Consider the following 26534-nt stretch of genomic DNA (forward strand, 5'->3'; position numbering starts at 1 on the left):
CAAACCCACAGCAAACATCATTCTCAATGGTGAAAAACTGAAAGCATTTCCTCTAAGATCAGGAACAAGACAAGGATGTCCACTCTCACCACTATTATTCAACGTAGTTCTGGAAGTCCTAGCCATGGTAATCAGAGAAGAAAAAGAAATTTAAAAATACAAATTGTAAAAGAAGAAGTAAACCTGTCACTGTTTGCAGATGACATGATACTATACATAGAGAATCCTAAAGATGCCACCAGAAAACTACTAGAGCTAACCAATGAATTCAATAAAGTTGCAGGATACAAAATTATTGCACAGAAGTCTCTTGCATTTCTATACACTAATGATGATAAATCTGAAAGAAAAATTAAGGAAACACTCCCATTTACCATTGTAACCAAAAGAATAAAATACCTAAGAATAAACCTACCTAGGGAGACTAAAGAACCGTATGCAGAAAACTATAAGACACTGATGAAAGAAATTAAAGATGATACAAATAGATGGAGAGATATACCATGTTCTTGGATTGGAAGAATCAATATTGTGAAAATGACTCTACTACCCAAAGCAATCTACAGATTCATTGCAATCCCTATCAAATTATCAATAGCATTTTTTACAGAACTAGAACAAAAAATCTTAAAATTTGTATGGAGACACAGAAGACACCAAATAGCCAAAGCAGTCTTGAGGGAAAAAAATAGAGCTGGAAGAATCAGACTCCCTGACTTCAGACTATACTACAAAGCTACAGTAATCAAGACAGTATGTTACTGGCATAAAAACAAATATAGCTCAATGGAACATGATAGAAAGCCCAGAGATAAACCCACGCACCTATGGTCAACTCGTCTATGACAAAGGAGGCAAGGGTATACAATGGAGAAGAGACAGTCTCTTCAATAAGTGGTGCTGGGAAAACTGGATAGCTACATGTAAAAGAATGAAATTAGAACACTCCCTAACACCATACACAAAAATAAGCTCAGAATGGATTAGAGACCTAAATGTAAGACCGGACACTATAAAACTGTTAGAGGAAAACATAGGAAGAACACTCTTTGACATAAATCACAGCAAGATCTTTTTTGACCCACCTCCTAGAGTAATGATAATGAGAACAAAAATAAACAAATAGGACCTAATGAAACTTAAAAGCTTTTACACAGCAAAGGAAACTGCAAACAATATGAAAAGACAATCCTCAGAATGGGAGAAAATATTTGCAAATGAATCAGCAGACAAAGGATTAATCTCCCAAGTATATAAACAGCTCATGCAGCTCAATATTAAAAAAACAAGCAACCCAATCCAAAAATAGGCAGAAGACCTAAACAGACATTTCTCCAAAGAAGACATACAGATGACCAAGAAGCACATGAAAAGCTGCTCAACATCACTAATTATTAGAGAAATGCAAATCAAAACTACAATGAGGTATCACCTTACACCAGTTAGAATGGCCATCATCAGAAAATCTACAAACAACAAATGCTGGAGAGGGTGTGGGGAAAAGGGAACCCTCTTGCACTGTTGGTGGGAATGTAAATTGATACAGCCGCTATGGAGAACAGTATGGAGGTTCCTTAAAAAACTAAAAATTGGGGCTTCCCTGGTGGCGCAGTGGTTGAGAGTCCGCCTGCCGATGCAGGGGACGCGGGTTCGTGCCCCTGTCTGGGAAGATCCCACATGCCGTGGAGCGGCTAGGCCTGTGAGACATGGCCGCTGAGCCTGCGCGTCCCTAGCCTGTGGTCCGCAACGGGAGACGCCACAACAGTGAGAGACCCGTGTACCCAAAAAAAAAAAAAAAAAAAAACTAAAAATTGAATTACCATATGACCCAGCAATCCCACTACTGGGCATATACCCAGAGAAAACCATAATTCAAAAAGAGACATGCACCCCAATGTTCCTTGCAGCACTATTTACAATAGCCAGGTCATGGAAGCAACCTAAATGCCAATTGAAGGACGAATGGATAAAGAAGATGTGGTACATATATACAATGGAATATTACTCAGCCATAAAAAGGAACGAAATTGTGTCATTTGTAGAGACATGGATGAATCTAGAGACTGTCATACAGAGTGAAGTAAGTCAGAAAGAGAAAAACAAATATCGTACATTAACGCATATATGTGGAACCTAGAAAAATGGTACAGATGAACCGGTTTTCAGGGCAGAAATTGAGACACAGATGTAGAGAGCAAACATATGGACACCAAGGGGGAAAGCAGCAGGGGGAGTGAGTAGTGGTGTGATGAATTGGGAGATTGAGATTGACATATATACACTAATATATGTAAAATGGATAACTAATAAGAACCTGCTGTATAAAAAAATAAATAAAATAAAATTCAAAAAATAAAATAAAGTGTGGGTAAGTTTTAGGCAGCTGATAAGGCATACAGGAGGACATGGAAGCAGAAAGAACAAAAGAAAGGAAGTACTTTCAAGAGGGTGGAAAAGAGAAGTTTGGCAGAATGAGCTAGTTGGGAAGAAAGAGTCCAGAAAAGTAAAACAAAGGCTTCTTTCGCAAGATCAGAGGATTTTTGACGTGTCCTAAAGAAAGTGGAATCCATGAAGGTTGTGAACAGGTAGGATAAATAATAATGTTAAATAAAAATAATTGACAGCATTTCATAAGCACTTGCTAATTGTCAGGGGCGTTTTAAGTGTTCTGTGTACATGAATCCATTTCATCCTTAGAACTGCCCTGTGAGGTGAGCTTAATATTAATAACTGGCCTCGCAGTGATCCACAGTGTTCAAAGCACTTTCCCAGACAGTATTTAATTTTATTTTCTCAACCTTGCTTTTAGGTGGTCATTCTTGAGATTTAGGGACAGAGAAAGGACTTTGGCTAGATTTGAAGGGGTTGGAAAATAATAGTCTGCAGGCCTGCACACTACCAGATTTTGTAAATAAAGTTTTATTAGAATCCAGATGCAATCATTCTTTCGTGCACTATGTCCACTTTTGTTTTACAACCAAAGAGCTAAATACTTGTGATAAAAACTATATAACCTACAAAGCTAAAACATTTACTCCCTTTTATGTAAAAAGTTTTGTCAACTCCTGGTCTAGAAGAATGGAAAGACCTTGGACTTTGATTGCTTCCATTGTGAGCTCTACCAATAACTTCAAGCAGGTAGACTTGAGAAATCAAATATATGAATACACAAAGCTGTTGCTGTGGACTCCACACACAAAAAAGATCATGAATAGATAACACTGAACCTCAGAAGTCTTAAAGGTTAGTTGTTTAAAACCCACAGATTCTAATTTACTCTGAATCTGATCAATTGTATAGGATAAATTTGTAGGATAATTCTTTTTCTTTTTTCTTCTTATTAAAGCTAAAACAAGAAGAGAAAAGCAAAACAGTTGGAAGGATTTACTTATCTGTAGACTGAAGTCTCCTTAATGTGAGGTTTCAACTGTTTCGGCAGTATAACCCCTCATGAGATATTGACTAAAAACTATCAAATTTAGCCAACTTTCTGCACTGTACCATTAGTACAGCATCTTGTATGGTATCTACTGTTGAGGCATATAATGCGTAAGAATCTATTCTTTCTCCGAACTACACATTCCTTTGCAATATCTATTACTCATTCTAACCCTTAATTATATAGCCTTTGAAGTATCTCCTAGATTATCCATGTATATCTTTTCAGCTAGATTATAAATTTATTGAGGGCAAGGAAGGACCATGTCTTCTACTGCTGCTATGCATTTCCCACAGCTCCAAAGTGAATTGATTTGATTCATCGATTAACTAAATAAATAAAAGCAGAAAATTAAAATGTTAATAATAGATACAGTGTGTTCGTATGACGATTTGGCTCTCTGTTGGGTACTTTCTATGAATAAACTGTAATCTTCAGAGCAACAGGAAAGGTAGTTATTGATAGCCCTCAAGGCTAAGCAGAAGGTTCAGCTTCAAAAGTTGGGAGTGGGGCTTCCCTGGTGGTGCAGTGGTTGAGAATCTGCCTGCCAATGCAGAGGACACAGGTTCGAACCCTGGTCTGGGAAGATCCCACATGCTGCGGAGCACCTGGGCCCGTGAGCCACAGCTGCCGAGCCTGCGCGTCTGGAGCCTGTGCTCCGCAACAAGAGAGGCCACGACAGTGAGAGGCCCGCGCACCGCAATGAAGAGTGGCCCCCGCTCGCCGCAACTAGAGAAAGTCCTCGCACAGAAACGAAGACCCAACACAGCCAAAAATAAATAAATAAAAATTTATTTAAAAAGTTGGGAGTGATCCAAATTATCATGAGCGGGATTACAATTTGACCTTCTTTTTTTCCATTTAGGTATAGAAAGGTGGTTTCCAATAACTGCACTGATGGGGTGAGAGAACAGTACACGGCCAAACCACAGAAGTGCCCAGGGAAGGCCCCGCGGGGGCTCCGGATCGTCACCGCTGATGGAAAGCTGACAGCGGAACAAGGGCACAATGTTACTCTCGTGGTGCAGCTGGAAGAGGTAGGACTGAGGCCCGTCTCCCCTCTACCTTCTAGAGGCAGTGATTTTTCCTAAGGAGTCATGGCTCCCTTTACATATCTTTTTGTCTTGGTTTACATATATATATATATATTTTTTTTAATTTTAAATCTTGTTTAAAATTTTTATTCTACTTTTAGTTCCTTGGTTTATGTTGTTGTTATCATTTCACTTTCTCTGACACATTTCTTCAATTATTTTAATTTCATTGTAAGTTGTTCTCTCTCTTACTGAATCTCTCACTTGCTGGGGATTCTCTTTGGATTTAACCTTGCCTTGTTGGCACTTTTAGCAAAATGTTTTCTCAGAATACATCAGTGATATTCCTGTAATAACTTAACACACATACATACTGAACTAACCTAGAAGCTGCTAATGCTGTCTTCTTCTCTTAACCTGAAGTCTTGGCTTTTCTTTCTAAAGGCAACATGCTGGTCATACACATAGCATCAAGGCCAATCTAACATAATTGAGTATAATTTCTTTGACAATTAATAGGTTTATTTTTTAATAACACCTCAGGGATATTATAAGCATCAATTATTATTTGCCAAATTATGATTGTCTGAAATTTGTGAGTATTTAGATGGTAGGATAAGATGACATTTATGTTATATATTTTAGAATGTACACAGGTGTGTTTGTCATCTTGTAAATGAGGAAGATGATCTCTAAAGGATAAACACTTTCATAAAATTATCTCAATTATTAAATCAGATATGCTACCTTCAACCATGTTTTCTGAATACCTAAAATATGGCCAACACTGTGCTAGGCCTTGTGAATACAATGGGATTTTAAAAGTTCATAATGACACCAGGATGAAGATATACAACAGTGACTTACCCCATCCTCTTCTGATAGCCCAGTGGCTCTCAGCCTTTAATATGCATAGGAATTACCTGGTGGGCATGTTAAAACAGTTTCCTGGGCTCCATCGCCAAAGATTCTGATGCAGTAGGTTGAGGCAGGACCCAGGAGTATGCATTTCTAACAAGGTGGTAGGTTATGTATCATGCTTCAAGAAAAGAAAAAAAAAGAAGGAAACAAGGGCAACATCAAGAGGGATAGACCAGTCTGAGAGGTTCTAGAGTGTGACTTGAAGGGGAAAAGATGAAGCAGTTAGGATTACATTGTCAGGTTTACTCAAAATACTTAGTATTTTAATTCCTGTAGAAAAAACTGTGAGCTAAATGAGTTTGCAACCCTGGCTCTGATGATGCTGTTGCTTTTAGTTCAAGGACCACTTAGAAAACCACTACTCTAACCTAATACTCTTTTCTACTATCCCCTTAATAAGTGCCTTTTAACCATACTCAGTTTTCTAAATACTAATGTTCCCCGAAGTTCTTCAGTTGGAACTAGAAAGAGATGGGCCAATTTAGACCAGTTGGATTGCTTGCATTTCCCAGAAATAAATCTATGGGGACTTCTGCCTGAGGCTATGACAGACTAGCTTGCTGCAAACCAGACATACATGTATTATTTGGAGCAAGAGTGAGAGAGAGAGTGGGAAAGAGAGAGGCAGACATACACACAGAAGGAGAAAGAGGATTTGAGAAGCTACAGTTCTTTTCTTGAGAGATGGAAAATTCATTGTCATGAGTCTAACATTTTATGCTGTATCTCCCCTCAAGAACCTTGCCAATTCATACATCATACTGCATAAGAGGTCAGATTTTCAGATTCCAGATTTCAGATTTCAGATTCTCACCTTTCTTTCAGAAGGTGAGGTGAAAAGTGTTGGCTGAACATCTGTTGGTGGACTTACAAGCCTGGGAAGATAGAGGTTGGACTTCAGGGTTACCCGGTCAGCTGGGACTGATGATGTCAAAACACAGAGAGAAGGAAAGCATAGAGAAGTCATAGAATATTCTGTGTCTTTTGTTCCCTTGAGTTATTTGACAATATCTGAGGGATACAGACAAAATAGAAAGTAGTCAGTTAAGAGGATGTGAAGTCAAACATAGGTTTTAGAAGTATTACATTTTGGGGGAGATAAAAAGTTTGAGGTTAGGGACTATCAAGAGGAAAGCCCTGGTGAACGATCCCAGACTAGGTTCTGGAGACTTCTGGAGAGCTCTATGCTAGGAGTAAGGACAAAACAGAAGTAGACCAGACTCTACACCCTGAAATCACAACTGACATTTGAAGGGCTAGAGTGATTTCCCCCCATTTTAAATGTCTGTCAGAAGCTATAACAAATCCTCTTCAGGAAAATAACACATCAGAGGCCTTCCTTGTTTTTTGCATATAAAAGTTGGGGTGTTTCAATAATTACAGATATATCAAGAAACAGGACCAAGAACAGGAAAAAAGCAACAGAGGAAAGAACAGTTGCCTGGATATGATTAATATGTTTATGAATATGGGATAAGATATAAAATTTAACCCCACAGCAGTCATCAATAGGAGGCAGTAAGCATTTGGAAGTTATAGAAAATAAAGATATCATTACTGATGTTGATCAACATCAGCATGAAGAAGTGCCAGTACACATAGAAAATGGAATACCGTCCAACGATAAGCTACTGCTACACACAGAAATGTGAATGAATCTCACAGCTGATGTTGAGCTAAAGAAATCAGACTGAAAAACATGCATATTATGTGAGCCTACTTAATTAATCTGCAAAAAATAGGCAAAACTGATTGATGGTGATAGAAATGAGAATAATTATCACCTTTGAAGGGGGAGTGGAAGGGAGCATTTTGGGGATATTAGCAATTTTCAATTTCTTGGTGATTAATAAATACATTCACTTTGTAAAATTCAAGTTGTGTATTTAACAATATGCATATTTTTATGTGTACTATGTTCCACAAAAAGCTTACTTAAAAATCACTTTAGAAATTCAAATAAAACACTTAGTATTTAGGTCATTAAACAAGAAGGAAAAAGAAAACTGTTAGGGAGGGATTCATTTTCCAGGCCAATCCTGTATCCTATGATGAAGGTGAAGGTACCTTTCCCAGAGACATGAGGAACCTCATTATGATACTCAGAAGAACATCATCTTTTGAAGCAGCAGATGTCAATGCTGGAGCAGGATTCAGAATTTAGATTTTTATTTCATTTTGAAGAATACAGTAGAGCAAGATCTGAAACAAGCAATCAGGCCTGGTCAACTCCAACCTCTGTACAGCCTCCAGGGACAGAGGCCAGGCTCTCATCTGTTCAATGTTGCTTTCCATGTAACCAAGATGATCAGGCGTCTCAAACTTGGCTGGGTGATGTGGGAACAGATTGGGGAATCTGGTTCTAAGATGTGTAAATTCATGCCTTCTGGGCACAAAAAGGGGGAAAAAATAACGAGTGAGTTCATTCCACGCGAATGGGCAAAGCTACAGCAGCAGGGATGAGTCTGCTGCCTGCACCTGTCAGAATTGGCCCCTTGATGCTCTTGCCTCCTAGTATAAAGCACCAAGCCCTAAGGACTGTCCCCATGTCAAGAGGCCCTGGAGACGTCACATCTGATTGTGAGATCCTGTGCTAATGAGTCACAAGCTCGCCTTACAGAAACAACCTCAGTTTCTCTATTAATCTCTGGATTATATACGTAGGCATGGCTGAGGTGTGTGATAAACAGTGCAGAATACAGGACAACAGAGTGTCTCAGAGAAGCTGAGGAGCACTGAAACTTGACATGATAATGGTTCAGATGTCCAACATTGACTGAGCACTAACTATGGTCCAGTCTATGAGTGGTTCATGGATTGTCTCATTTAGATCCCACTGCAGCCCTATGCGAGTAAGTATTGATATTATCATTATCATTTTATAGATGGCTCACCTAAGATCACACAGCTACTAAGTCATGGAGCCAGGAGTCAAATCCAGGATCTATGTTCTCCTGCCTTTCTACTGCTTCTCTATGGTGGAAACAACCATTTTCTGGCAAAGAACTTCATGTATTTCCTAAGGCTCTCTAGAGACGCTTGGCAGGAGTAACAAAGATCAAGGGGTAGAAAGAACAGGCAAAATTACCTACACCCAAGCCAGTCGGCGCTGTGGCTGCTGTGCTGTATTCTTAGACACTCGTCAACATGTAAATCAAGAGTTTCCTCCTGGATTTTCTGAGAATATTCATGGCTTGAGATCAGCTTGTTGAAAACCATTTCAGCAAAGAGAGAAGCCAAATCCTCCTCTTTGCAATTTATTGAATGGCTACAGTGTATCTAGTGCTGTTTTATCCACTCTAAAGAATGTTGGAAAACATAGGATATGAACGCAGTACTCAAGGACTTTAACATCCATGTATACCAAACTTCTCCTGAGTCTTAGGTTATGAATTAGGTTATAATATTGCTAAATTCAATTTAAAACCCAAACAAACAAAAACTCCTGACATGTGCTACTGGTAATACATGGGTTCTCTACATCCTCCTTAAAATTTCTATGAGTTCACTTCTCATTTGAATTTGTTGCTCCTGAATTTACTTTGAATAGAGTATCTGATTTACCCCCATACCTAGTGCCAGTTCCTTATAACTATAGGGATATTAATACCATGCTTCTGATTCCCCTAAAGCAGCAAGTCCTCCAGGTGCCAAAGGGACCAAGAAGTCCCTGCTACATTTTGATATGACACCGTAGTGTGATTAATGAGATGTGGGCAGAAGACTCTCCAAGCCAGTATAATATGTTATCGTCCTGTGTCTCATGGTTTATTCCTCGTTCAAGTTTCTCCTCTAGACTTATCTTCTGTCTGCGAGGCTAGGTTGGACTGGGGACTGATGCAACCCCCCCGCCTTTCTTTGTCCCCAGTTACTTACATAAAAACCCCTCCAGGTAGGCTCCATCTCCTATGCGTATCAACTAAAGCATTAGAGACCTGAGGACTGAACCGTTCCACCAACTAGTTAGATATGTGTGTTTATTTGTTCTTCAACAAATATTTTACTGAGTTCCAATTTTATGTCATGTACTTTTCATTTATGAGTGGACATATTTCAGCTTGTGGAACTACATGTTTTTGGGTTAACTAGGACCTCTGCTGTATCAAGTTTTAAGTAAAAATCTAAACACACAAAATGGAAAATACTAAATATTTTGTATTCATTCAAAACAAAAAGAAAATTAATTTACTTAATTAAATTATAATAATGATCTACATTAGATTATCATAGATATCTATATTACTGATCTATAATAGCAGTCATCCTTTTTTGGCATCTCAATAAATGATCAATATTGTTAAGATAGGAATCATATCCTGCCTGGTTGCAGCTCTAGCATCTCTGCTTACCATGCCTACAATAGTGATAGGAACTCAATAAATGTGTGTGGATTTGGATAGGCTTCCCCAAGGAGTGTAGAGATAAAGTCTAAACTTAAAAGGAAAAAGGCTCTTAAAATTTGAATAACATCCCAAACATGTTAAAGTCTTCATCTGAAATCCAGATCCCTTCCTTTAGTCTGTTCTAGTGCATGTCCTAATTCTGACATAAGAATATCAATGAAAACCTTGCTAAAACCAGAGCAAAGAAGAGAACTTCTTATTGACTGAAGATAATCAAAGGCTAAGTACACTGATGCCAACTTGTAACTCCATGTACGATAGGATGTGCGTGAGCCAAAATTTTGCAGATTTGACAAATGCAGGAAATGGAATCCCTTTTTGTAAATAGCATGTGAGCCCACCCCCACATCTAGGTGACACAATGACATCATAACACAAGTCCTTCAAAATCCTACAGCTTGGTTACTCAGAGAACCGCATAATTCTATTGAAGTTGATGAAAAGCTCCCGTGTCGGGAACCCCATCCCTACTGCTTTGAGGATTCTCTCCAAATTTACCATAATAAAAGAATCTTCATGAGAAGCAACAAGGCAAAGGAGCCAGTCTTGCTTCCATCCCAGACTCACTCATTATGGCAGATCCAAGAACACACACACATGCACACACACACTCACACTCACACTATGCATTTATGCACCACTGTTTTCTTAAGGACAAAGAACATTGATCCAGGAACCAACCGAGAAGGGAGAGGAGGAATCCATGAAGTTGTGTTTAGGAAGCCGAACATTTTACATTTACGACACCTGAATTTTAGGAAACCAGTCGACGGTGTTTTGCAGTGAGACCCCAGAAATGAGAGGTAGCATCTCTGTCTGAAGATTTGCTTAAGATGGACGTCCTCTGGACCACTAATGAGCACCTAGTGAGTCTGACTTTCAATGTGATAACTCGGCTTTCTAGAGAAATCCAACGCGAGAACCTGAAGGCACAGGATGGATGGCAAAGGGCCTAATCAGTCTTAAGAACTCAACAAAACTGCTTTGGAAGGCATTCATTTGAGAGGACTGCTAGGCAGAAGTAGTGTCTGCATGTTATGGGAAATAATTAAATCTGTTTTAAATAGCTGTAAGAATAAAGAGATGCAATTCGCTGCATAATTTAAGACTTTTAAATTAAATCTGAAGCAAGGGACTAAAATTAAAAACTTTGATCCGTATGTCATTGTTTTAATACTTCAATTTACATACAAAGACTGGAACTTAATAAGGAAAATTTATGATTATAACTTCTTCTGTGAGATTTAACTCTGAAATGTGAAGGCTGTGTCCTCACTAAATGGATTTCAATGAGCTGTAATTTCACATACATTGAAAGACTTATGGCCACATAAAAGTAACCACAATGTAATAGCACTTCATAAATACTGCAGGATGCTGCCAGCCATCGGATGATAGAGAAGTTGACTTTTGATAATTTTTTTGTGTCTGCGAGAGACACTTATCTGTTGAATTGATAAAGGAATCTGATCTACTTTTTCATCTGCAGAAAGAGTTGGTATAAAGAGTTAGCAGGAAGTGTTAAGTCCAGGCAGGTGTCACTTTCCAGCCCAGATCCAACTCAGAAGGTTCAGCTGTTTTCTTCTTCCACACAAAGGAATGGGAGCTGATTTCAGTGAGCCATGGAGATTTAAGAGCCTTTCTCATGCATATAGAATTCCTTACTCTGTTCAGCTTTATTCTCTTTGACTCTAGCAAGGTAATTGAGCCCTTCATTTCTTCCCCCTTGTTGCTCCGGATTAAAAAGGAAAGAAGGAAATGAGGCAGGCAATGTAGGTTGTCTTTAAGAGGGCTGATGCCTGAAGTTCAGGTTGTATTCAGGTTAGCAGCTCTCTCTAAGGCTCTACTGTTCTCTCTCCTCAATACTGGTCCACATGCGTTGGTGTATTTCTATTCTTTAGGATTTCAGAGAATAGATGTTTGCAAAGAACTTCAGTCTGCCTTGACAAGCAAAGAGAGATACTTGGCTCGTTACTGAGAGATCCAGTACAGTGAATATCCCAAGGGCAGGAGTCATGAAATGGTCTTCAGTTTGGATTTTCAATCTTTCAACCTGTCTGCTTCAGGCCCTCCAACACTGGTGTCCACCACCCCTTGAATCAGGGCTTCACCAAACCACACAGTTCTTGCCCAAGTGTGTAACTTCCTCAGGTTTCTGGCTTTGCACTTTGCCATTCATTATTCCATGGCTCTCTGTCTTACCAGCTCATTCCACTGTGTAACCCACCTTTCACGTGCAATGGGAAGTCTCCATCACGTGACAACAGCACTTGGATAAGTTCTGCATCTCCGCCGAAGAGCGGAGATTATTTCAGCAGCCTGGAGGAATGTTGGAATATGTGTGGATGTCCAATAATGCCAATTACAGGAATAATAGAATTATGAAAACGACAGTTTACCTGGCCTAGAAATGACAACTAGGATCATCATCATCTGCCCATCTTTATAGCTAAAGAAATTGAGGTCCAATTGTAAAATGCATTTCAAGGGGCATTCAACCAGGTCTTCTAACTCTCAGGTCACCACCTGCCTTCTTTAGGGCACCTCTTCCACATATAGAGATGTGGATTTCTATAGATCTCTGTGAAGTCACTTACATCTCATAACAACTTAATAACTTGGAAAAGTGATGAAGTGACATCCAGGGCAAGAAATCAAATATCCATTTCATAGACAGGATCTCATGACTCAATTAAGTCCACCAAGTGATGCTGGGTATAAAAATTCTGAAAGCTATTTAAAATGTTGACAGCAGAGCATAAAACAGTGTAATAATTTCAGTATTGCCGTTGTTATCGTGTGTGTGTGTGTGTGTGTGTGCACGCGTGTGCACACGCACACACATTATCATTGGTTAATATGGTATTCACCAGTGTAGCAATGTGATCTCTGGTTGGTACGATTATGAGCAATTTGAATTTTCTTCTCCAAATTTTATGCATGTTCTACAGTTTTCCCGAAGAATTCATCATGGCTTTTCTCTCTTTGTTTTTCTTTCTTCTAATAAGGTCAACATATTTCTATTACATATTTTAGTAATAGGAGAAACTCATTGTAGGTTTATTCCTAAAGGAATCTTCCTACTACTCTTTCTTTCAAAATGTAACTTGTTCTTATGACATACCTGAATGTTTACTTTGAGAGTGATTTTTTTTTTAAGTCATTCAAAAACATTTATACAATTTAGGTCATTGGGCAGCCCCATAGTTTTCCCGCCAAAGGCTGCTGGGGTGATTCCTGAAGACACCATATAGCGGTAACAGTATAGCAACGCCCTTTACCACCTAAAAAGGGTTTTGAAAGCACAGTGGATCAAGGTTCTGACCTCTCAGTACCACAACGTCCAGATGGAGTAAGGAGGCCTTTGCTTATGGTCATTTGTCTACTTACACAAGCCAAGTGTTCCTCCTGACTCGTGGTGTTCTGTTCCATGCTAAGCCAGACAAGTACAGAAGACATAAAAATGAAATTTGGAAATTTGCTGTTCATTTAAACACATGGTGCTACAGCTTATTTGTAAGTGAAGGATTAAACCATTTTGTGATGTTCTAATAGGAAATTCTTGGTCTAAGCATTAGATCCAGAAGTATTTGGATATTTAGTTAGGCAAGTTCCAAGGATCATAATCCTCAAAGAAGGGTCAAGCCATCTGTATTTCATCAGAGCGAAGGCGAAATACGTATCCAATCAAATTATTTGGTGGGTCCATAGCCTGGTCTTCCTGGCATCACTGGCCTTGTCAGACCTGAGTTTTCTGGTGAAATCATAAAACCCCGTTGATAACCCCCCTTACTGTTGTAAATGTTCTCCCTTCAGGTCAAAGCATCCAAGTTTACTGTTGCCTTTGCTCCCAGAGAAGCCCGAGGTCTGCATATCTGGAGAGATGCCTGTGCTATTGAAAAGCATCTCTGAATAGGCAAGGGAAGGAGGTTGAGTCTATATTTTGCAATTGTGCCGATATCTAGATATCTTGGGATTATGTCCAGACCACAGTTTTGAAACTGAATAGAAGCACATAGGGAATGCTTCAAACCAGACAGCCAGGAAACACTCCCAGCTGATCTGGTGCAGCAGCCTCAGCATTCAGCAATAGTAGTACCTCTTGGAAAGGATGCTAGGAGAGCTAGGAGCAGAAGATGGGGCATGTGCAACTGCCTTTTATCATAGACTGGTGTTGTCCTGTGCTGGAAGGACACGGTTGACCACTATAAAATGGCAGTTCCAACATAGTGTCAGCAGTGGATTCCTGTTTACAGCCATCTCACTCTTTGTCAAACACTCATATCATCAGAGGTCTTCATAAATGCACTTTGTAGCTTCCATGGTGTTTTCTAGAGTGTGGAGTATTACACCGGGCTCCTCTCACATCACTGTTTAATGAAGAATTTGATCTGTGCTGGCATTCCTCTAATGGGTTTTAGTTACTGAGGCTTACAAACGCTCTCTGGTTTTACATATCAGTCAGTCCATTCTTCAGCATCCATCTGGGCATGAGCACATGGAATACTTTGAGTGTCCTCTGAACAAGAGGTAGTAGTGATGAACGTGGAGTTAAGAGGAGCTTGGTTCAAACTAATCTTGTGACTCTAGGCAAATTTTAACAGTCTTTTAGGTCTGAGTCTTTTAGGGATGAAGATTCAATGAGGGAGAGACCTTCAAGATGGTGGAGGAGTAAGACGTGGAGATCACCTTCCTCCCCACAAATACATCAGAAATACATCTACATGTGGAACAACTCCTACAGAACACCTACTGAATCCTGGCAGAAGACCTCAGACTTCCCAAAAGTCAAGAAACTCCCCATATACCTGGCCATGTGACTGACAGGGTCTTGGTGCTCAGGCCAGGTGTCAGGTCTGTGCCTCTGAGATGGGAGAGCCGAGTTCAGGACATTAGTCCACCAGAGACCTCCCGGCTCCACGTAGTATCAAACAGTGAAAGTTCTCCCAAAGATCTCTATCTCAACACTAAGACCCAGCTCCACTCAATGACCAGCAAGCTACAGTGCTGGACACCCTATGCCAAACAACTAGCAAGACAGGAACACAACCCCATCCATTAGCAGAGAGGCTGTCCAAAATCATACTAAGTTCACAGACACGCCAAAACACCACCAGATGTGGTCCTGCCCACCAGAAAGACAAGATCCAGCCTCATCCACCAGAACACAGGCACCAGTCTCCTCCACCAGGAAGCCTACACAACCCACTGAACCAACCTGAGCCACTGGGGACAGACATGAAAAACAACAGGAACTACAAAAATGCAGGCTGTGAAAAGGAGACCCCCAAAACAGTAAGTTAAGCAAAATGAGAAGACAGAGAAACACACAGCAGATGAAGGAGCAAAGTAAAAGCCCACCAGACCAAACAAATGAAGAGGAAATAGGCAGTCTACCCGAAAACGAAGTCAGAGTAATGATAGTAAAGATGATCCAAAGTCTTGGAAATGGAATGGAGAAAATACAAGAAACGTTTAAAAAGGACCTAGAAGAACTAAAGAGCAAACAAACAGTGATGAACAACACAATAAATGAAATTAAAAATTGTCTAGAAGGAATCAATAGCAGAATAACTGAGGCAGAAGAATGGATAAGTGACCCGGAAGATAAAATCGTGCAAATAACTACCACAGAGCAGAATAAAGAGAAAACAATGAAAAGAATTGAGGACAGTCTCAGAGACCTCTGGGACAACATTAAACGCACCAACATTCGAATTATAGGGGTCCCAGAAAAAGAAGAGAAAAAAAAAGGGAATGAGAAAATAGTTGAAGACATTATAGTTGAAAACTTCCCTAATATGGGACAGGGAACAGTCATTCAAGTTCAGGAAGCACAGAGAGTCTCATACAGGATAAATCCAAGGAGAAACACGCCAAGACACATATTGATCAAACTATCAAAAATTAAATACAAAGAAAAAATATTAAAAGCAGCAAAGGAAAAACAACAAATAACATACAAGGGAATCCCCATAAAGTTATCAGCTGATCTTTCAGCACACTCTGCAAGCCAGAACGGAGTGGCAGGATATATTGAAAGTGATGAAAGGGAAAAACCTACAAACAAGATTACTCTACCCAGCAAGGATCTCGTTCAGACAAGCAAAAGCTAAGAGAGCAAAAGCTAAGAGAATTCAGCACCACCAAACCAGCTTTACAAAAAATGCTGAAGGAACTTCCTAGGCAGGAAACACAAGAGAAGGAGAAGACCTACAATAAGAAACCCAAAACAGGGCTTCCCTGGTGGTGTGGTGGTTGAGAGTCTGCCTGCCGATGCAGGGGACACGGGTTCGTGCCCTGGTCCAGGAGGATCCCACATGCCGTGGAGCGGCTGGGCCCATGAGCCATGGCTGCTGAGCCTGTGCATCTGGGGTCTGTGCTATGCAACAGGAGAGGCCACAACAGTGAGAGGCCCACATACCGCAAAAAAAAAAAAAAAAAAAAAAAAGGACACCCAAAACAATTAAGAAAATGATAATAGGAACATACATATCAATAACTACCTTAAATGTAAATGGATTAAATGCTGCAACCAAAAGACATAGACTGGCTGAATGGATACAAAAACAAAACCCATATATATGCTGTCTACAGCAGACCCACTTCAGGCCTAGGGACACATACAGACTGAAAGTGAGGGGATGGAAAAGATATTCTATGCAAATGGAAATCAAAAAAAGCTGCAGTAGCAATTCTCATAAGAGACAGAATAGACTTTAAAATAAAGACTATTACAAGAAACAAAGAAGGACACTACATAATGATCAAGGGAACAATCCAAGAAGAAGATTTAACAATTGTAAATATTTATGCATCCAACATAGGAGCACCTCAATACATACGGCAACTGCTAGAAGCCATAAAAGGGGAAATCGACAGTAACACAATCATAGTAGCAGACTTTAACAACACACTTTCACCAATGGACAGATCGTCTGAAATGAAAATAAATAAGGAAACACAAGCTTTAAATCATACATTAAACAAGATGGACTTAATTGATATTTATAGGACAATTCCATCCAAAAACAACAGAATACACTTTCTTCACAAGTGCTCATGGAACATTCTCCAGGATAGATCATATCTCGGGTCACAACTCAAGCCTTGGTAAATTTAAGAAAATTGAAATTGCATCAAGTATCTTTTCCGACCACAACATTATGAGACGAGATATCACTTACAGGAAAAAATCTATAAAAAATACAAACACATGGAGGCTAAACAATACACTACTAAATGACCAAGAGATCACTGAAGAAATCAAAGAGGAAATAAAAAATACCGAGAAACAAATGACAATGAAAACACGACGACCCAAAACCTATGAGATGCAGCAAAAGCAGTTCTAAGAGGGAAGTTTGTAGCAGTACAATCCTACCTCAAGAAACAAGAAACATCTCTAAAAAACAACCTAACCTTACACCTAAAGCAATTAGAGAAAGAAGACCAAAAAAACCCCAAAGTTAGCAGAAGGAAAGAAATCATAAAGATCAGATCAGAAATAAATGAAAAAGAAATGAAAGAAACGATAGCAAAGATCAATAAAACTAAAAGCGGGTTCTTTGAGAAGATAAACAAGGTAGATAAACCATTAGCCAGACTCATCAAGAAAAAAAGGGTGAAGACTCAAATCAATAGAATTAGAAATGAAAACGGAGAAGTAACAACTGACACTGCAGAAATACAAAGGATCATGAGAGATTACTACAAGCAACTATATGCCAATAAAACGGACAACCTGGAAGAAGTGGACAAATTCTAGGTAAAGCACAACCTTCCAAGACTGAACTAGGAAAAAATAGAAAATATAAACAGACCAATCACAAGCACTGAAATTGAGACTGTGATTAAAAATCTTCCAACAGACAAAAGCCCAGGACCAGATGGCTTAACAGGTGAATTCTATCGAACTTTTAGAGAAGAGCTAACACCTCTCCTTCTCAAACTCTTCCAAAATATAGCAGAGGGAGGAACACTCCCAAACTCATTCTACGAGGCCACCATCACCCTGATACCAAAACCAGACAAAGATGTCACAAAGAAAGAAAACTACAGACCAATATCAGTGATGAACATAGATGCAAAAATCCTCAACAGAACACTAGCAAACAGAACCTAACAGTACATTAAAAGGATCGTACACCATGACCAAGTGGGATTTATGCCAGGAATGCAAGGATTCTTCAGTATATGCAAATCAATCAGTGTGATACACCATATCAACAAACTGAAGGAGAAAAAACATATGATCATCTCAATAGATGCAGAAAAAGCTTTTGACAAAATTCAACACCCATTTATGATAAAAACCCTCTAGAAAGTAGGCATACAGGGAACTTACCTGAACATAATAAAGGCCATATATGACAAACCCACAGCCAATATCGTTCTCAATCGTGAAAAACTGAAGCCATTTCCTCTAAGATCAGGAACAAGACAAGGTTGTCCACAGTCACCACTATTATTGGAAGTTTTGGAAGTTTTAGCCACAGCAGTCAGAGAATAAAAAGAAATAAAAGGAATCCAAATCAGAAAAGAAGAAGTAAAGCTGTCACTGTTTGAAGATGATATGATACTATACATAGAGAATCCTAAAGATGTTACCAGAAAACTACAAGAGCTAATCAATGAATTTGGTAAAGTAGCAGGATACAAAATTAATGCACAGAAATCTCCTGCATTCCTATACACTAATGATGAAAAATCTGAAAGAGAAATTAAGGAAACACCCCCATTTACCATTGCAACAAAAAGAATAAAATACCTAGGAATAAGCCTACCCAGGAAACAAAAGACCTGTATGCAGAAAACCATAAGAAACTGATGAAAGAAATTAAAGATGATACAAACAGATAGAGATACGATGTTCTTGGATTAGAAGAATCAACATTGTGAAAATGACTCTACTACCCAAAGCAAACTACAGATTCAGTGCAGTCCCTATCAAACTATCAATGGCATTTTTCACAGAACTAGAACAAAAAATTTTTACAATTTGTATGGAAACACAAAAGACCCCGAATAGCCAAAGCAATCTTGAGAAAGAAAAACAGAGCTGGAGGAATCAGGCTCCCTGACTTTGGACTGTACTACAAAGCTACAGTAATCAAGACAGTACGGTACTGGCACAAAAACAGAAATATAGATCAATGGAACAGGATACAAAGCTCAGAGATAAATCCACACACATATGGTCATCTTATCTTTGATAAATGAGGCAAGAATATACAGTGGAGGAAAGACAGCCTCTTCAATAAGTGGTGCTGGGAAAACTAGACAGCTACATGTAAAACAATGAAATTAGAACATTCCCTAACACCATACACAAAAATAAACTCAAAATGGATTAAAGACCTCAATGTAAGGCCAGGTGCTATAAAACTCTTAGGGGAAAACACAGGCAGGACAGTCTATGACATAAATCACAGCAAGATCCTTTTTGACCCACCTCCTAGAGAAATGGAAATTTAAAAAAAATAAACAAATGAGACCTAATGTAACTTAAAAGCTTTTGCACAGCAAAGGAAACTATAAACAAGACGGAAAAGACAGCCCTCACAATGGGAGAAAATATTTGCAAATGAAGCAGCTGACAAAGGATTAATCTCCAAAATTTGTAAGCAACTCATGCAGCTCAATATCAAAAAAACAAACAACCCAATCCAAAAATGGGTAGAAGACCTAAATAGTCGTTTCTCCAAAGAAGATATACCCAACAAACACATGAAAGGATGCTCAACATCACTAATCATTAGAGAAATGAAAAACTACAATGAGGTATCACCTCACACTAGTCAGAATGGCCATCATCAAAAAATCTAGAAACAATAAATGCTGGAGAGGGTGTAGAGAAAAGGGAACCCTCTTGCACTGTTGGTGGGAATGTAAATTAATACAGCCACTAGGGAGAACAGTATGGAGGTTCCTTATAAAACTACAAATAGAACTACCATATGACCCAGCGATCCCACTGCTGGGCATATACCCTGAGAAAACCATAATTCAAAAAGAGACATGTACCACAGTGTTCACTGCAGCTCTATTTACAATAGCAAGGACATGGAAGCAACCTAAGTGTCCATCGACAGATGAATGGATAAAGAAGATGTGGCACATATATACAATGGCATATTACTCAGCCATAAAATGAAACGAAATTGAGCTATTTGTAATGAGGTGGATGGACCTAGAGACTGTCATACAGAGTGAAGTAAGTCAGAAAGAGGAAAACAAATACCGTATGCTTACACGTATATATGGAATCTAAAAAGCAAAAAATTAAAAAAAAAATGGTTCTGAAGAACCTAGGGGCAGGAAAGGAATAAAGGCACAGATGTAGAGAATGGAGTTGAGGACATGGGGAGGGGTAAAGGTAAGCTGAGATGAAGTGAGAGAGTGGCATGTTCATATATACACTACCAAATGTAAAATATCTAGTCCGAAGCAGTCACATACCACAGGGCAATCAGATTGGTGCTTTGTGACCACCTAGAGGGGCGGGATAGGGAGGGTGGGAGGGAGACGCAAGAGGGAGGATATATGGGGATATGTGTATATGTATAGCTGATTCACTTTGTTATAAAGCAGAAACTAACACACCATTGTAAAGCAATTATACTCCAATAAAGACGTTAAAAAAATAAAAAGCTATATATAACAAAAATATTAAAAAAATTTTAGAAAAGATTCAATGAGAAACTATAGAGAGAAATGCTGTTATGATTTCTGGGACAGAAAACTTTTGAGAAATGTTCTCTTTCTTTTCCCTTAGTGACCATCAGGGGATGTTCTAGAACAATCTTAGCTAGCACAGTTCACGTAATAGGTCACATTACAGAGGTCAGTCTTATTGAATAGCACAAGGGGGATAGCGCTTCTTTCCATGAACTCCTTTCCACCTGCTGACAAAATCTCTTCTTTGGAGGCCAGAGCAACATTATACCATAGTTATCTCCTTTTCTGTTTCTTCTTGAGACTCAGCCATAAAAAACCTTGCCAGTCTAAGTCTAAAGTTGCTAACCTGAGTCGCATACCCTGGAATAGGACATGCAAGGCAAAGGTGGATTATTTTTTGTTTTTCTAATTTATTTTATTGAAGTACAGTTGATTTACAGTTATGTTAATTTCTGATGTACAGCAAAATGATTCAGTTATACATGTATATACATTCTTTTTCATATTCTCTTTCATTATGGTTTATCACAGGATGTTAAATATAGTTCCCCATACTATACAGTAGGACCTTATTGTTTATCCATTCAATATAATAGCTTGCATCTGCTATTCCCAAACTCCCCCAGCCCCCACCCCCTTGGCAACCATAAGTCTGTTCTCTATGTCTGTGAATCTGTTTCTGTTTCATAGATAAGTTCATCTGTGTTATATTTTAGATTCTACATATAACTGATACATGGAATTTGTCTTTCTCTTTCTGACCTACTTCACTTAGTATGATAATCTCTAGGTCCATCCATGTGGCTGCAAATGGTATTATTTCATTCTTTTTTATGGCTGAGTAGTATTCCATTGCATATATGTACCACATCTGCTTTATCCATTCCTCTGTCGATGGACATTTGTTGTTTCCATGTCTTGGCTATTGTGAATAGTGCTGCTCTGAACGTAGGGGTGCATGTGTCTTGAATTATAGCTTTGTCCACATGTATGCCCAGGAGTAGGATTGCTGCATCATATGGCAGCTCTATTTTTAGTTTGTTGAACCTCTATACTGTTTTCCATAGTGGCTGCACCGATTTACCTTCCCAAAATGTGGATTATTTTGATTTCACACTCCCCATCCTGCCCAAGTACCTTTAGCCATAAGAAGAAAGACTGAAATGTCTGATTTTTGTTTCTGGCATTTAATGCCCCTAGTGATACCTTTGTTCAAATACTGTGGTCAAAAAACATTAAAATAATAATAGAAATCCAAGACCAAAGTCGGCTGTATCTCATGATCAATCTAACCAATGTCTGTGTTACCTCCTGGTTATTTCCTATATACTTAATATTTAAATAGTAACAGTAGGAATAGTAACAGTTTATAGTAACAGTAGGGATAAAGTGTTGTGTTTTGTGATGTTTCTTATGTTATCCCCTACTCCACCGCTTCTTTTAAATTTGGTGAAATCTTTATTGCCCCTCCTTTACTCCTCTCTTTTAACCCTGCTGATCTTCCTCTGCCCCTCACTTCACTTCACCCCTGGGGTAATCAGTGTTAACAGGCTGGGTTGTTTTAACCAGCACATTTATGCTCATGCAAACACGTACAGACTTACAGTACTTGCGTTATTTTATGCCTTTAAAACTAGTATACTATAGGTGTTTCACTTCAATGTAGTTTTCGCTGCATAAACTGTAAGGCACCTTCCAGGACTGAACTTCAGTAAAACCTGAGCCAGGCTCACCCTCGAGCTTTGCAAGGACCAGCCTCTGACAAACGAGTCCAGTTTCTATCTGCATTGGGTCCCTAATGCCTTCAGGTGGGTCGTGGAGTCTCATTTCTGGACTGAGGCTGTCAGTGTTGAGTTACTGTAGCATTTGTTTCCCCATTTTTCTCTGAAGCCCTGTTACAGGACCTGATAGGTTAGGTTCACACACCTTTCATTTCTCAGGCTACATTTCTTGGCTTCATTGTGGCCATTTGATATATTTGTTTCTCTATTACAGAAGCCAGTGCTGCCCTTGGAGAATCCCTGTGTAGATTTCACGCGGCTTTTGTGCCTTTCTTGGGCACTTCTTCTGAGCTAGTACTCTCGGTTCTGTGGCTATATGAGGGCATGTGGCTAAATGGCATTAGGTCTAAAGAATTGTATGCGACAGTCTAGATATTTCCCAGCATAGGTTGTGTTTCGGGAATGACTTGTCATTAGGTTGAAGTACCTCTTGATACACAAGATTTTCCTGATTACTGAGTATGAGTGCCTATCATTTCCCATATTCTCTAACTTATGTATGGCTTGAACATGACACTGCTTCACCAGAGGGAAGACATTAGGGTGGTGTATGGAGTTCACAACAACCCATCTTTCCACTTACAAGCAAAAATATTGTCAGGGGCGGGGAAACGGTCAAAGCCAGGAATAGAGTCTAAACAAGAAAAGAAAGTGAGGCTTGCCTTTGTTATCACCTTTCTCTCACTCTAAAAGGCATTGCAAGTGAATTCCAATGAAAGGAACTCAACAAGGACTGAGCTGCAGGGATAAAGCGAAACCACAAATCATCTTAGACTGTTTTTAAGCCTCTCACCCGCTATGGGACTTTTGGCATCTTGTTTAACCTGTTTGTGCTCCAGTTCTCCTGGTATAGCAAATAGAAATAACATCTTCCCTTGGTGTCTCCCAAAGGTCCTAACAGCCAGATGAGATAATATATAAGAAAGCACTTTAATGAACAAGCATGGTAGAAATGCACAATATTCAAAATTTATTTTTTCTTTCTTAAATTTTCAAAATGTATTGAACAGAAAAGAATCATCTGCAAGCACTGTGTTAGGTACTGAAGATGCAGGCCTTAAGGGTACATCTCAGCCCTGTATACACAAACTACCTTCATATTATCCAGCAACTCGTTTTCCTAGAGAACTGACCTTGACCGAGTGTGTCGTGGAACTTTTGTGATTGTGCACCAGCCACTAACAGTGAGCTTAGTTCTTCCATTCCTGGCTCTATTCATACATCCTTAGCACTTAGAATCCTAAAGCATCCTGGGAAAACTTTCACCATTGTGCCAAGGTGGAATAGGAATGGCATCAGCTTGTGTTGTACTGTATTCATCTTTAGATGAGTTCGGTCACAAGAAAACCTAACGTTCGACAGTCTGAACCAGTGGGGCTCAACCTTTGGTGCAGCCCAGCATCAGCTGTGGACCTTCTTCAGGCCACAGCAGGACCAAGCATCCTCCCCAGAGGTCCCGAACCAGGAGGTGGGTCTTGGATGATAACTGGACATCAGCTTCTTTTTTTCGTTTAGTTTCTATAAGAGATTTTGATATCAAAGGCTGAGATTCATTGATTTCAAAACCAATAAACTATGGGAATTAATTTAGCAGGAAGGTGAATGTAATTTCCTGTTGCAACTCATATATCAATCTACCTATCATCTATCCTGAACTATCGCCTAATTGGCTTCCCAGAATATTTGGGCCTCCTTCCAGTGCATCCTCCATATTGTAGCCAGAGTGATCTTTTTGAATTAAAAATATTATCATGCCATCTTCCCCCACACCCCTGCTTCAAACACCGATGTCTTCCCATAGCTCTTAGGAGAAAGATCGAAGTCAGAAACTTGGCCGCCAAATCCTAAAATGTCATCGTCTCCCCTCCAGTCTAATTTCACATGTTCCTACTGTGCCTGTATTGTTAGCTTCCTTTAACTGTATCACCCCCTTCTGCCACAGGGCCCTTGCACGCCTGGTTCCTGTTGTCCTCATTGCCTGAACTCCTCACCTCCATCTCTTTTGCTCATGTCCTTTGTTTGGTTAAATTCTTTCCTTCAGGCCTTCTCAGCTCAGATATCACGTCTTCCTGAAGCCTTTCTTTCTTTTTTTTTTTTTTTAAATTTGTTTTATTTATTTATTTTTGGCTGCGTTGGGTCTTCGTTGCTGTGTGCAGGCTTTCTCTAGTTGCGGCGAGCTACTCTTCATTGCAGTGCACGGGCTTCTCACTGTGGTGGCTTCTCTTGTTGCAGAGCATGGTCTCTAGGTGCACTGGCTCAGTAGTTGTGGCTCACGGCCACAGCAGTTGTGGTGCACGGGCTTAGTTGCTCCGTCGCATGTGGGATCTTCCCGGACTAGGGCTTGAACCCATCCGTGTCCCCTGCATTGGCAGGTGGATTCTTAACCACTGCACCACCAGGGAAGCCCCTTGAAGCCTTTCTTGAAGTTCTCAATCGGGTTAGATTTTCAGCACTCTACTTCTCCCTGCTGTGCAAGCTTACAATGCCATGGACCTCTGACATCATCCCCTAGAATAGATTTTTATTTATTTTTGTGATTATTAAAGTCCATCTGGCTCATCAGTAGTTTTTTTGCTCAAGAAAGCACAGACCACATCTGTTTTGTTTGGTTGGTTATAATTTACTGAACAGCATTTTCTCCATTTAGTACCTGACAGAAGATAGACACCTAATAAATATCTGTCATTGGTCGAATTAATGAATGACCAGAAGAAAGAAAGAATGACCCCATTAAAGCGGGGCAGGCATACCTAATCAAATGGTGACCTAGGACTTAGGAATTCTTCCCTTTGTCCTGTTTCTTATTCCGTAAAACAGTTGGTATCCCTGCCTGAGATGGTAATTGCAGCCCAAGGAAGTCAGAGGTTGATGTAGGTGAGCCCCAAAGTGATGCAGCTACAACTGTGTTAGGTTTTTCAAGCACCTGAGAGCCCCTGACGGCAAACGCACGAGATGCAGTGTGTTCCACTTGAGTGGGCAAAGCTGCAACAAGCAGGGGTGAATCTGCCACCTTCAGCTGTCAGACACTTGGCCCCTGGTGCTCTCTTCTCCTGTGCAGAACACCAAGCCCAGAGGCCTGTGCCCACATCAGGAGGCCTTGGGGATCTCACATTTGATTGGGGGATTCCATGTCTTTACCCACTGGGGCTCTCAGATGTGTGGTAAACCTGATATACATATATCTGTATATCTATATCTCCATCCCTGTACCTGACCTAATATTGTAAAAGCCTGACTCCTCCACTCTATTGGCAGCCCTACTGATGCACTAGTCCAAATGCCGTGAGGCTCCCTCCTTTCACCTGTGATGTACACAGAGAACATTGTCCACCGTGGAGAATTAGGAATGCTATCAGGCCAACAGACAGTGGACATCCAGACAGAACTTGGGAGGAGTTTCAAGTAACTGACAAGAGGTCTAAGTCCAGGGCCACACAAGGAGAGTGGTGAATACCAGACAGAAAGAGCAACGCAAGGTAGACTCAAGCAGTGGCAGCCAAAGCTGTACTTTCCCCAGTCACGGGGGTAGTAGCTGCCCTCTCTCTGTGGAGGCCGGAGTAGAATCAGCTGAGAGGCTAATCTCCCTTCTTTCTTCTTGCAAATGGTGACCCTACCTGATGTCCACTCTGTCTCCACAGAGAACCCTATACCTCTCTTTCCCTCTCTCTCTGTCTCTCAACCTGTTTCTCAGAAACTATGGTGCTTGTTTCATTCCATAGATAACCTGGTTGAGCCTAGCTACTCCTGGTATTTCCCTGAGACACTTGTCCCAAATAACGTGAATAGATTTTAAGATGGGTTCTTCCTCCATGCCCAAACCCAGGATTCTCTGGCAGCAACTCTGTTGAAAATACAGAAAACATGGCAGGAAACTGACCAAAAACAGAAGGAGAAATTGATCAGTCCAGTTTGGTTGTCCAGATGAAGGACAAGTCAGCAAGAATGGCTGACATGTATATTTACTAGTAAAGGGAATTCAAGTAATTGCACAATGTCTGGGCTTGTGGATGTTTGTTTCATAATTTTGAATGGAGTTTCTTTTTCCCACCCTAGGGGAGAATTTTTGCCCAAGTCCTTACTGAAGGTTAGCTGCTGTGTACCCCCTCACACAATGCTTGGCTGGGCACAGATCAGAAGAGTAGGTCACATAGATTCGTAAGATTTGAATTGCTTTTCCTTTCCCTATGAATTAATCTTTTAAATGTCAGCATTTTGAACTTGCCCTTTTCACAAAATATGATACCATATGAACCTTACTTAATTGAAAATACATTTC

The 26534-nt window shown here is 39.9% G+C and overlaps 1 protein-coding gene across 5 annotated transcripts in view; it reads left to right on the forward strand.

The window, feature by feature from the left end:
• The window catches only part of SORCS1 (sortilin related VPS10 domain containing receptor 1), a 660265-nt gene that overhangs the window by 574218 nt on the left and 59513 nt on the right, over window positions 1–26534 (forward strand). For all 5 annotated transcript variants that reach the window (XM_067709470.1, XM_067709467.1, XM_067709469.1 and 2 more), the window contains one exon: window positions 4305–4476. In XM_067709470.1, the coding sequence (XP_067565571.1) occupies window positions 4305–4476 (172 nt within the window). The remainder of the gene's footprint in view (window positions 1–4304; window positions 4477–26534) is intronic.

This window comes from Pseudorca crassidens, chromosome 16 (assembly GCF_039906515.1).
Source record: "Pseudorca crassidens isolate mPseCra1 chromosome 16, mPseCra1.hap1, whole genome shotgun sequence".
Lineage (NCBI taxonomy): Eukaryota > Metazoa > Chordata > Mammalia > Artiodactyla > Delphinidae > Pseudorca > Pseudorca crassidens.